The following is a 13390-nucleotide window of genomic DNA, read 5'->3' as shown; positions in this document are numbered from 1 at the left end:
AGTCAATCAAGCAATTGTTAGTTTAGAGTAGCATATGCACAGTTTACTAAACTTTTACTACGTAAGCGCAGGTAGCTATTTGTAGTGGATTCGAGAACAATATTTGTAAGACGAACGGAATCTAGGATAAAATGAGTAGTTTTGGTTACAGATTGCTTATTTTTCAAAACAATAGTTGCCCGAAAATGTTCCTATTTTAGCATCCTTTGATGAGATGGTACGCTGTTTATGAAAGCAGCAGTCTGGAAGGATATTTCCTTCCAAATATAAGCCAAGGAATTGAGACATTTGCATAACATTTTATGTTCCTTTTTGCGTGAACAAGTGAGTTTTATTGGCTGTTATTTTGTAAGCAATTATTATTTCGCTATTGAAAAGAAATCAAATATACTTAATTGGCAATTATTTAATAACTTAAGTTTTGTAGGTATTTCGCAACAATACTGACTCCGATATGGTTTTATTGAGCAGGAGGTGGCTAGAATTTATTTTAATATGTTATTTTACTTTTATAGTAAGTATTTTTGATTCAGGGTTACTTTAATTCGAGTTTTCATATACATTTTGTACCATAATTATTATGCTTGCTTGATAGTTTCTGCTTTGATATGGAATAAAGTATATTTTCATAGTAGGTAACGTGTCGTGGTTCTAAGAGCTTTATTCTTAGTTTTAGTCCATTAAAGAAAAGTAGGTATTTTAACACATATTGTAAAATACAACGTTTCATTTATTTTGCAAAACAACTTATTATTCTGGCTATCATCTATAAAAGACAGAACGCAAAACATAGCCATACCACACTAATACCAATAATCTTCCAGAATGCTTATGACATACGCAACCACCCCTGCTGCCAAGAGCCCAGTGACAACATTACCCTGGCCATGATAATAGATGCGTATGAGATATATGGCCACGACCCGACAGACAAACTGGACCATCTGGCGCACTTTCAGATAGAAATGATGAAGATTAAACGAGCTCCAGATCAGGTAATGGGCAGTACAATACAGAGATTGCAGGTGATGCTAAATATTAAATACGCTATTTTTTCACTCGTTGGAATTTTGAAATACATAAGTGATTTGTTCTGTTTATATAAAAGTAGTATAAGGCATTTGTTGTTTCAGTATATCATAAATGAACATGTCCACATAGCTACCGATCACCTAGGAAGATTTATTAACATGCATATCAAAGAACTAAAGGTAATATGTACAATACATATATCGGTTGTAAATTCTTCGTTCGTTTAAAAACCTTATAACGGTACTTCTGAAAACCTGATTAATTTGTAGATACTGCTAATAGCTCTAGACGATGTTATAGACAACATGTTGACCATGTATGACAATCATAACGCGATAAAAACAGAAAGAGTGGCAACTTATAACGCAGGGGCGGGTGGTGCTGTGCCTATGGAGTTTTATTTGAGTCAAGGTAAGACAGAAGAACCTTATCTACCATTAATGGACCTATAGTATTTAAGCTGAACAATATTATACTATTTAAGCTATACGATATGTATAGAAAAGATAGAGACCAAAAAGAAAGCCTCTCGAATCTCATCTATTAAAAGCCGAAAATATTCACTGCATTTTTAAGGATATTTTAATGTTTCTAAAGTAATAGTTCTGTTTCAGTTACATTCATTTCCTAGCTTGATATTTTTCTTCACCTAGTAGTAATGAAAACTGAACTTCTACCTGTATAAATGCTTCTATTTCATATTCCAGAGTACTATTGCGGTAAGAACGTCTATCTCTTCGTGTCTGAACTCTATAGCGATATCTACGAGATGGGTCGCGGAACCTCCCCATATTGCAAGGATCGTGGCTTTCATTTCCTTGGCTTCGTACATTTTATGGATGACACAAAATATTTCCTGGAAGAGGACCCGAATATAGTGTTCCAGATGGACAATTATATACATGGATTGGAGTGCCATGTGGGGTTATGTATTTATAGGTAGGTCTAATCTGTGATGTTTCCTAGTAAGGAGAAAATTGAATTATTAACGCATGTAGCCATTTAGGTAGGTATGAAGAACAAAATATGCATATAAAAATCTACTTAGTCAACTAAAAGCTGAACCAGGTCAGATGGAATACATTCAGTCACATCTCACGAATGGCTGAAATTTTATTGTAACTTCAAGTACATCGTAATGAAAATGAAAATGAAATGACCTACCAATATTTTTATACGACCTCATAGATGAACACAAGTATATCTTTGTAAATAAAAAAGACGCATTTAAGAACGCAAATATTGAAGCAAAAACAGGTAGTGTTGAAAGAGTACCTACCAATGAAAATGAAGTAAAACATTTCATTTATCGGAATATAGGTCGACAGGCTACACAAAACACTAACAGAATATTGTGTTGGATATTTGCCACGATGTCAAGTAAAATGCATTGCTGTTAAAAACTTATGCGACATCTGTTAATACAGGGTAAATATTAAATTAACGAATGAAAATAAATCCAACCTAGAACAGGTATTATGTTAACTTTGGCCAGGTTTGACAAAGGTAACGAATGTCTTGCTTAGAAAAAATGCCATGAGCTATTCAAATTGCATAATTCCTCACTGGCAGTAGCCTGTAGATAGGAAATACGAGTCATCTAAGCCGAAATCGCTAGGGAGGCATTACTATGGTATTGTTTCTTAGTGATCAATAAACAAAACTCATATCATAGGTTCCCCTTCAAAAAGAACCTGCAGCACATCCGTGACGTCTCCACCCTTCCTAAGGCGATCGTCAAGTGTGGCACAGAGGTTTATAAGCTACCACCGCTTACTGCTGCATCGTGCATTATCACTTCTGGGTCTTTTATTTTGGACTTTAACATTCAGGGCATACGGTTCCGCCATTTTGATTATATGCTGGTAAGCTATTCACTGCTACATTGTGTTTTATATCTATAATATTCTATGAACTAAATAAATTGGATTTGCTCGAACCCCGGAGTTGAAATTCGACCTTCTTATAAAGTTGTCATCTACTTTATGACTACGTATCCGATCAGCTCTGATCAAAAGAGACAAATTTTATTTTATCAACATGGTCTCAAATTACTAAAGATAAAATTTAAAACGTTTTATTTCCAGTTCTTACCCAATGGACATTCATATTACACGAAAGAAAAATCATCTCCTCTGGCCTGTGATCACCATGTATGTGAATGGAATAATACTAATTTCTACGGAGGTATGTATTCAATCAATATCATATTAACAATTTTTGAAACAAAGTGTCCTATTACGTGAAAAACTTTCGAAGTTACGTGTCTCATCTTTAACCCATTGACCACCGAGCGGCCCGATCGGGCCGAGACACAATAGATTTTCTATTGTGTCTGTGATCCGAGGACTGACGGATTAAGATCCTTTAAGCACTAATCGACGATGCTAAAAAACACACATTTGAAAGTGTACCGAGTTATACCAATTGTTGGAAACCTAAAATAAGGATAAACATTTTTTTTAAGAGCTTTTCTTTAAAATTTTTATATAAATAGGTCCATTTATAATCCCCGGTGACCCGGGCACGGGTCTGACTCCAATACCGCCTTTCATCGAACAAACGACTGAGCCCTACAACATACACTCTACGGAACCACCGGGTCATGAATTTGCTAATATTACCTGTAAGTATACTTATGTGCGGCGCCGAAATCAAACCTATTTAGTAAATCGCACATCTAAATAATATGTAGTAATTAATAATATCAAATCTTTTTATATTTTACTTTTCCGATTTTAAAGTCGTTTTTTTAACGTAGTTTTTATTATTATTATACAGATTCCCTCGACGGCTGCTGGTTCATGTTTCCGCCGAACTACGGGTCGATTGCTGGAATCAGCTACTTAGATCCCCTCACTGTCAACGAGTATAGATACACTTGTTCTGGAGCTAATAATAATAAGGTAATATTGTATAAAGGCGGAAGGATGGATGGAAGTGTCAAGTTAATTTCACTATCGAAGTCCACCTAATGGCTAATACGCTATGCGTACGCTTTTGTCCATTGACGATTGCAAAATAAATGCTTGCATCTTGCGTAGAAACGACAAAAATTGTGTGATGCGTCCACGGCCACACGACAAAGCAAACGCATGACGAGCGGCTGACGCGACGTTGCCACTCCGTAGACACGGTTTTGACTGTTATTATAATTTTCTACGCAAGATGCAAGCATTCAGCGATATTGTTACCATGTAGTATGCTTTATATTTCATATAGAAAGAAAAAAAATATCAACACTATCTACATTTAATTCCCGCAAAAACATTTCCATAAGATAAACTGTAATATTCAAAACAAACAGGGTCTCTACTGGTACCCGCAATGGATGGGCGCGCCCCCCCACCACCCGCGCCCGCAGGCCGGCGACTCGCCCCCCGCGCCCGGATCGTTACCCGCTGCCTTCTACCCGCACCTGGCCAACCCGCCGCTTAGTGTTAACGTGCCCGGTCAGAAATAAACTTGTTAAAGCGAACATTTTGTTTCATTTCCCCTATAACAACTAACAAGGCTACTGTTTTAAATGTTAGTTATCTACAGTATAAATATTAAATATACGTAATTTAATTATTCAGGTGCAGTTGACGTGCTGATAATATTTGTTATTTGGTGTCCCACAACACATAAAAATTCTCGAAAGGGCCTCTGCGTGTTGGATCCGTGTGCAGCCTTCCAAAGATCCGGGTACCGTCCTTCTGATGGTACCCGAGTATTATGTTATGGGAATGGTTATATTATATTTGAGTGTCTGTGTGACTTTAGTGTAATAAAACGACAGTTACGATTTTTAATAACTTTTATTAATATCATAATCATAATTTACACAAACATAACGAAGTCTAATTTTAACTCAAATGTGAGTTACACTTATAGCACTATAATAAATTTTAATGTTGGTGTAAAATTTAACGTAGATTAAAACATTATATTTATTCAGAACTAGCGGTCCGCCCCGGCTTCGCCCGTGGTACATAATATTTACGTTTTCTCTACATAAAAACCATCCTCGTACTTCAAGGAATATAATAAAAAAAGAATTATCGAAATCGGTTCAGCCGTTCTCGAGTTATGCGCTTACCAACACATTTTGCGATTCATTTTTATATATAAGATAAATATCAATTTTATTGCAATTTTTCTTGTTTTGTAACATTTGCAATTTTTTTTATGAATCGCACACGAATCAACTTTGTGTGAGCAAGATGGCGTATCGTAATTATTATGTTTGGTTCAATTTCATTATTTCGCATTACTCTCTTCTCTTCAACATTTTTTAAATTATATTAATTTACACATCGAAGAAAGCAAACATTGTAGCGATGTAAGATATCTTTGTAATGAAGTTTCAATAGATTTGTTTTTATTTTATGCTTAAGCAGAATGGTTTCGTGAAATAGTAATTTAAAAGGTTTAGATAACTGTTATGTTTTACAAATTTTATGTACGTTAAATTCCACACCACATGTACACAATGTCATATTGCACTGAAGCCAAATATTTTTGTATTGTCAATATAATGCTGAAAATTTCGTACATCCACGGTGTCCATGAATTTGGCGAATACTATTATAAGTTTAACAGGTATTTAATAAACAAACAATAGCTAAACAAATTTCTTATTCTTAAATTATCTTAAGGGCTGTGTTATAAAATACATTTTGGTAAGAAAAAAGCATTGAAGTTTTTAAATTATGGATATTCATGGACACCCTACTGTCATCTTTTACACTGATTTTTTTATTCAGTATAAACAGAGACACCCATAAAAGTACTATAATACTTTTGCCGAACACCACCTATATTAAAACGATGCATAACTTAAAATTTAATGTATGTATATTAAAATTACAATTGTTTCATTCTAATACTTATTATTTAGCTTACTCAATAATATACAGGATGTCATAGACAACTGATGGATTAAAATTATCATAATTACTACCATAGATAGTATGTCTCATATCTGTTTTACTGAATGTTCAAGTATAACCTAATTTGATACTTATAGTGGTCTATAGGTTAAAAATCAGTTAAAATCCATCGGTTGTTTAAGCCCACCTTGTATATACCATAAACATTTATTGTAATATAAAACACATACGTCTCTGGTTGGAAATACACAAATAATAAAAAGTACAAGTAAATAAAAATATAAAATCATAAAATTCATCGAGGAATGAAAAAGAAATAATGTAAAACTTACATTGTACAAAAATGTTATCAAATTTTAAAAAATATTCAACAAGGGAGGTAGCGAGACAGCTTTGTCTCAAAGTCTTAAAGGCAATAAATATATAAAGTATTAAATTTTAAATAAAATATAAAATAAAGTCTTTATAATAAAAACAAGAATTTAACCTAATTACAATAACAAAAGAAAACGTCGACAAAATTATCTCTAAATTATTTTAATTCAAAATGGAAGCGTAAAAGAAAAGTGCGTTTATAACCTATAGTACTGAATATAAATCGCGCCAAAACGTATCATGGCGCAACATTTTTTATCTATGGCTGTAAAAATGTCCACAAATAAGGTATTATGACTCTCTTTACTAAATTTTATTTTAAATAATAACTAGTTATAACCTGTTTTTTTTAATTATGAACCTTTATGAACAAGCCCCACGTCATGCCAATTTGCCGGCATTTTGTATTGTGTGACATTAGCATTATGACTAAGCTATGACCATATATTATGTATGTAATATGTAAAAATAGCATTTATACGTCCCTTATACAGTTTTATATAAGCTGTTATTTGAATACACAGTACTGTTTCGAAGTCTATGGTTTTCTAGACTAATTTCTTATCTATGGTCTAAGAAAGTGGGCCCAGAGTCAGGCCTTTTGAACGGTCTCTTTTTCATCAATTTCGAATTCTTTTTCCCAACTTTCATCCGAATTTGCACTAGCGTCATCTTTAACTTCCTTATCCCCAAAATAATCCTCAACTAAGTTGCCACATTCGTCGGATTTAGTTTTTCTCGGTGATTTATTTTTATTTTTGTCCATGGCAATTTTTTTGTTGTCTATGCTCTTTTTTGGCGAGTCTGCGTTGTTGTTAGTTATGTCTTTGGGCGTTTTTAACTTTTTCGACGTTATTTCCTTTTCATATTCTTCTAAGAGTAATGTTTGTTGTTCTTCTGTTAGTTCTAGGTCATCTGCGAAATCTTCTGTCGAGTTGAGAAATGTGATTTTATTCTCTTGATAGATAAAACTACACTAGAAGCTTTTTAAGCAAGCATTCCTTTTATTTATTCATGCAAAAGAGCATTCATGCATTTATAACCTTCTATATATATTTTTATGAAAGGATAAGGTACCTACAAATATTTATTTGAAATTTAAAATCAATTTTTCGGATTGTTATTTAAAATTATTCTGTTAAACAACTCTCTTCTCGTCAGGAACATACGTAATACTTAGAAGTTCAAAGAAATTACTTTGAGTAAGTATATTGCAAATCTCGGAGAGGCTCTATTTCTATTTTATACTGGATATGACACTTGTTATTTCTCATCATAACATATTTAAAGCAAAAAAAGCCACAACAAAATTATAACTTACCATCTTCCCACGCGACGACGTTGTCGATTTCTGGCGTCTCTGCTATTATTCCGGAGAGAACTTTTTTGGGACTTCTGTAAGGGAAACATTCATAGACTGTACACCGATTTATTTTCCAATTTAAATGGATTTTACTTAATATCCTATATTAAGTATAATCTGTATTTATCGGTGGTGTCAAGAGTTTTTATGAAATGTATTTACAGTTGTAAACTGTAGTCCGAAATGTTGTAATCACAAAAATGGACTTAAAAGTTACGTCGTTATATTTCTAGTGTATGTAATCATTTTACATTGATGCTGGTATTGTCTTATTATAAAAAAATATACGTATTTTTTTTAAATAATAGTTTGTGAACAGTTATCAATTTGATAATCATGAGCAAAAATTAATACTAGTCATTGCAAAAAATCATTTAAAACACATATATCCATATTTCTGTAATATTATTTAGTATTTACATTTATAAATCACTATAACTAATACTAAATGACTGAATGAGAAATAATAAATAAATAATAAAAAAAAAAACAATAATAATCATTCAAAATTTAATTTCATAATAAATTTGATTCAATTGCGATTATTCCCCTTTGGAGCTGCCGGCCTCACTAGAATAAAAAGTTTTGTTGACATTAAATTCATATTTTTTTAGCTTGAATTAGTAAATGTAAGTATATTTATCGAGATTTCGATATGTTATTTCTTATCTTTTTTTTTAAAAGCAGGAAAATGACAGATGAGTCACCTGATGTTAAGTTAGTCGCGTTATATCTCATAAAGCAATACAATTGAAGTGAAAACTTCTTTAGCGGCGTTGAGCACTTTTTCTGTAATGGGTATAAAATCTTAAACTCGCGTCAGGACACGTGACCTGATCGAAAAAGCGGACGGATGGATATCAAACATGCTCAACGTTAATAATCAAGTTTTCACTTCTGCCGGCACTCCCGGAGTGCAACCCGTCTTTTTTTTTCAAACCTTATTCGTCTCTGAAGATACTCCATATAGGATTATTATCAAAGATTTTGTTTTGCTGACTATGTATTTTATCTAACTTATAATTCCTAAACTTATAAGTATTCCGAAAAAAAAAACTGAAGTATTTTTTTCTCCAAAGAAAATACTAAAAAAATTCATGAAGAATATTTTTTTTGCTGACTGTTATTATTACTCATCTACAAATCTTACTTGTTGGCATAGATAATACATTCTTTATCCCAACTTGTTGGTTTAAGAAGCGAAAAAAAAAATTTTTTTTTAGCTCAATGTGGATCCCCCCAAAAATTTTTTTTTGCCTATCATCCAAATATTTTTTTAAAAAACTTATTCTTACGTCTGTATAGGCTCGGTGGATGGCAAGTGAGCGAGCACTGGGTCCGTTTGTTCCTCCACTAGCGGTTGTTTACGAGATGAAGCGGCTAGTCTATCTTGTAAGAGAGCCACTCGGAAGAGATATCTGAAAAAAAAAATTCAAATAAAATAAATGTGCTATGTTACGGTGCAATACATCAAACGAAAATAGAGCAAGAGCATTCTTTCGTGATCTTCTAGTGTAAACGTAAACTCGTATTCAGTGTTGTTCAGTATTAGAACATTGCATAGAATCTTTTCGAACGCACGAATAACAACGAAAGAATGCTCTACGCCTGTTTACACTAAAATAATTTGACATAGTGAGGTCAGAAAGAGCATTTGCTTGTTTGATATAAATACACCGTAAGATTTTATGTTTGTGTCCATGGAAAATATGGTAATGTTTATCTTAGAATGTATTTAACATCATGAAATGAAATGAAATGCGCCCTAAAATTAAATATAATGGATGCTTTATTTAAATGTTATCACAACATCATTTATCATTGAAATTTGAAGGAACCGCGATAGTTTTTCGATCGTACTGCGTCTTCAGCAGTTGGCTGCTCTGCATACGTTGATGACGTCACGAGCCCGGTGACGTCACCGCACTCACCTCTCCCAGAAGTCCTCGTGCGACACAGCGTCCGGCACCAGCTTGTCGTACTGCGTCTTCAGCAATGGACTGCTCTGCATACGTTTGCGGGCCGCTAGCGGTGAGATGACGTCACCGTCGAGGCTCGCTTTCCAAGCGTCGAATTGTGCGCTGTCCGCTGGCACTATGTACGTGGCGTCTACCCGTTGGAGGGATTCGAGTTCTTTCTGTAGGGATAAAGGAAAAAATATAAGAATTATTTTCATTTGAAGCACTCCAAAGTTTATAAATTCCAATTGATAGCGCTATATTTATGTAAAATGCATAATAATTGTTATTATTCATTGCCACGCAGGCGAAGTCAGGAGCAACATATAAATCAACATGTCTGCTTATACTCTTGTGACTGATAGCAGATCATAATATGACAATATAAAAAAATTCGCCATGTAAGTTAATAATACTGGATTAAGAAATTTCTTTTATATTATTTTATTCCAAATAATTTTTTATAAAATTCAATTATAAATTTTATAATTTTAACGCCAAAACAGTAATTAAAGTGTACAATTTAGACTCTAAGGGCCGGCGCCCACTGCCGGCACGGCACGGCATGGCACGGCAGAGCATCCCGCGGCGTGCAATGGCATCCCGCGGCGTGCAGTGGCATCCCGCGGCGTGCTGCATGATCCCGCGGCATTCAGTGGCATGCCGTGGCATCCTGCTAAAAGCCCCACTAATGCTGCATAAGTTTCAACCTTATTTCAACTAGCTAGCAATCATAATTCCTCGACCCCAAAGTGACGCATACGCCTCGCGGGATGCAATGGCGCGCCGCGGCATTCCTTGGAATGAAACAGCAAGACACGTCATGCCGCCGCATCCTGCGGCGTGCCGCGTCATGCTGCAGCATCCTGCGATACGTCGCGGCATCGTGGCATCGAAATAAAGTTACTTGAATTCTAAACGGATTGAAATAAGATTCAAAATAACTTCATTAGTAATAAAATCCTCTGCCCTGCCATGCCACGCCGTGCCGGCAGTGGGCGCCGGCCCTAAGAAATATCTTACTATTTACCTTGTAAGTGGAGAGCATTGTCGTGTCACCGGATGACAGAATAACTTCTGTGTCATCTTCATCATCAGGCTCAGGGTTCAGAACTGTACTCACTTGACCTTGATTAGAAAAAAAAATGTAATTTATAATGTATATGGCAACTCATAACAATGAAATGTCACTATGACAAGTGTTATTGTAACAAAAAAAATTGTCAATATTGTGATAGAAATATCAAAAATAGCTCTTACCAATGAAACTGCTAAAACTTTTCTTCATTGCATTAGCCGGTGATTCTGCATCATCAAGCTACAAGTAAAAACAATTTATTACATTAAGGGCCGATTTTTCAATACTTGGATAAAACTTATTCGTCGAATAATGTATAAAACTACCATTTTAAACACATATTCTAATAATTACCCGTATTTGACAGTTTATGTGACATTTTAATATTATCGTGTAATACTTTATTGGACGGATAAGCTTTATCCAAGCATTGAAAATTGGGCCCTAAAATCTTTATTTTCTGTTGCCAAAGGCATAAAACACAATATAATTTCTCTTTTAAAGAACAACATAATATCATATTTCAAAGAATAGCATACCAAGATACACATATAATTACACAATTTCCTTATTTCACACACATACACAAATTTATAGTTCTAATACCATACCTTAAAAGTGTTTCCAATTACAGTGGATGTAGAATTGAAAACATGGCTCGCTTCGCTCTTAACAGCTGTGCCAATCTCATCCAAATCCTTCTTCACCATTGAATATACTTCCACCGACTGTAAATTAAATTGAAATACATATTGAATACAAAAATATATGTTTCAATCAATAACTTATGCACTTATGAGCTAATGATAGTGTCAATGCACCAGAAAAATAAACTTTCAACTGTCAAGTGTAAAATATGTAATTGTAAATAGGAAGAATAGTTTTATAAGAAACATAAATACTTTATGTTGAAGTGATGCTATTCATCTTTAGTTAATGTTAAACTTAAACATAACCACATGAATAAAAAGAGATACTTAGTAGCCTATTGTACTTCTTTACTTGATACAAAGTCTCACAATATGTACTTTAGATAATTATAGCTACCTTGCTCTTAGCTGATGTCAGCCAGGAGTCCCACCAATTCCCAGAGGACTTTTCTTCTTTCGGAGTAGTGACAGCATCAGTAGGACTTTGATCACTCCTAATTATGATGATAAATTTAGTTTATTATTCTATAAATAACTCTGTGTGTTCATTATTTGTTCAATGTGAGGATTTTAAACCTGTTTTTATAAAATGGGTAGTTATCCTGCTGCCAACAATTTCATTATTTTGTCACAATAGCTGCTTTTATTATAAAAACTATATACTTACCTACTTCTTCTATTCCAATATATAATTTGGAATACAAATTTGCATCTAATGATGCAAATTTGTATTTCAAAATAATTCAAAGTAATTCTAATGAATTAGAAATAGAATCTTTTAAGAATGTTTTGAATGTTTAACTCTAGACTTGTTTGAAGATCTTTATTGTTTTTTTATTCATTGCATCATGAATTTTAAAGTATTATTATACATTAATTAGACAATAAGCATTCTATTTGACCTTTAAAAGATTCAAGTCTTTGTTGATTCATCTCAAATAAACATACTAGATCTATTTCATTGAATACATATTATTTACATATTGAATATTGCAAATATTAGAAAATGAAACCAGTTTGCATGGTACATTCCTGTCAGATTATTTGTGTTTTTAGAAAGAAAATAAACATATAGTGCATCTAGTTACTAATTTAGGAGCAAAGTACTTAATTCAATTCAATATCAAAGTCTTAAATGGAACAAGTGCATAGGTAGGCTAATTTATCCAATAAAGACTGGTTCAAGTAGATTCAGCATTGCTAATATATTGACTTCATAACACGAATTTGAAGCAATGTGATTGTTAGAAATGACCTCAAATCCATCAAAACACGCATTTGTATTACAACGTGATAAAGATTCGATTCGCATTAATTGAAAAGAGATTATTTATTTATGTAATATTTTTAGAAGCGTGTTGATAAACAAAGGCAGAACTTGTACTTACTTTTCAGCCATCTCGCCAACTTTTTCAATGAATGGAAAAATAATTAGAGAACATGGATTTTAGTATAATAATTTATCAGACGGATTTGTTTTTGTTGTTACAGAGAATTTAGAAATATTTTTGACATAGTTTTGTTTGCGTTGACAGAAGGTTCTATTTTTCTTTATCAACTACAGATAACGTAAAATATTCGATGAAAAGGTCGTGAAACAGATAATGTTTATTTAAGTGTTAATATAACTTTATGAGCACTGTTATTTCTTATTTAGTTTTAAATATGTACTGAGGTCATAAAAGCCCAGTTAATTCATTGGTTAATATGTAATTATATTAGGTATATATCTAAATATTGTGGACGCGTTATTAATTACAACTAGCAACATTGGCGATAAGTGGTTCACGTATTTTGATCGTTTGAATTTGAATTTTAGGCACGGTCTACAGTTAGAACTTTAGTTAGAATTTGAAATGTAATTATTTATGTATTAATTAATGTGAATTTATACTATTTTTTTTATAATAGTTTAAATACGTATCCAGCAAATATGTTAAAAAATATGCTCGTGTCTACGCAGTCGATACTCTTAACTCTACTATTGCCTGTCGGTCGGTTATTAATTATTCATTCGCCCACATTCAAATATAAATATAATAATAAAAGAATAATACAAC

At 33.2% G+C, this 13390-nt stretch overlaps 2 protein-coding genes across 2 annotated transcripts; one reads left to right on the top strand and one right to left on the bottom strand.

Annotated features, from left to right (window-relative positions):
• The first annotated feature begins 454 nt into the window (after nucleotides 1–454).
• LOC149897526 (uncharacterized) lies at nucleotides 455–4495 on the top strand. The gene is made up of 11 exons (XM_090116519.1): nucleotides 455–474; nucleotides 534–628; nucleotides 829–995; nucleotides 1134–1211; nucleotides 1302–1443; nucleotides 1740–1971; nucleotides 2708–2897; nucleotides 3120–3219; nucleotides 3530–3658; nucleotides 3814–3938; nucleotides 4340–4495. The coding sequence occupies exons 1-11, from the start codon at nucleotides 455–457 to the stop codon at nucleotides 4493–4495; spliced, it is 1434 nt and encodes a 477-aa protein (XP_089972645.1).
• Nucleotides 4496–6777: 2282 nt separating this feature from the next.
• LOC149897525 (BSD domain-containing protein 1-like) lies at nucleotides 6778–12877 on the bottom strand. Its single transcript, XM_090116241.1, has 9 exons — nucleotides 12719–12877; nucleotides 11728–11824; nucleotides 11292–11408; nucleotides 10863–10920; nucleotides 10633–10730; nucleotides 9576–9781; nucleotides 8940–9062; nucleotides 7603–7676; nucleotides 6778–7208 (listed from the first exon to the last, which is right to left on the bottom strand). The coding sequence occupies exons 1-9, from the start codon at nucleotides 12727–12729 to the stop codon at nucleotides 6874–6876; spliced, it is 1119 nt and encodes a 372-aa protein (XP_089972367.1). The 5' UTR covers nucleotides 12730–12877; the 3' UTR covers nucleotides 6778–6873.
• Nucleotides 12878–13390: the final 513 nt, after the last annotated feature.

This window comes from Colias eurytheme, chromosome 25 (genome assembly GCF_061535395.1).
Source record: "Colias eurytheme isolate Ceu_HAF_F1 chromosome 25, ilColEury1 Martin Lab GWU primary, whole genome shotgun sequence".
Lineage (NCBI taxonomy): Eukaryota > Metazoa > Arthropoda > Insecta > Lepidoptera > Pieridae > Colias > Colias eurytheme.
This window is presented reverse-complemented; position numbering and strand designations above follow the sequence as displayed.

What these genes read in the sequence shown, in the direction of transcription:
- LOC149897526 (XM_090116519.1), top strand. Translation starts at nt 455, where the DNA reads ATGGTTTTATTGAGCAGGAG. An exon ending in GCCATTTTGATTATATGCTG is followed by an intron (nt 2,898 to 3,119) that starts GTAAGCTATTCA and finishes TTTTATTTCCAG; the next exon opens with TTCTTACCCAATGGACATTC. An exon ending in TAATACTAATTTCTACGGAG is followed by an intron (nt 3,220 to 3,529) that starts GTATGTATTCAA and finishes TTATATAAATAG; the next exon opens with GTCCATTTATAATCCCCGGT.
- LOC149897525 (XM_090116241.1), bottom strand. An exon ending in AAGTTTTAGCAGTTTCATTG is followed by an intron (nt 10,731 to 10,862) that starts GTAAGAGCTATT and finishes TTTCTAATCAAG; the next exon opens with GTCAAGTGAGTACAGTTCTG. An exon ending in CACGAGGACTTCTGGGAGAG is followed by an intron (nt 9,063 to 9,575) that starts GTGAGTGCGGTG and finishes TTTTTTTTTCAG; the next exon opens with ATATCTCTTCCGAGTGGCTC.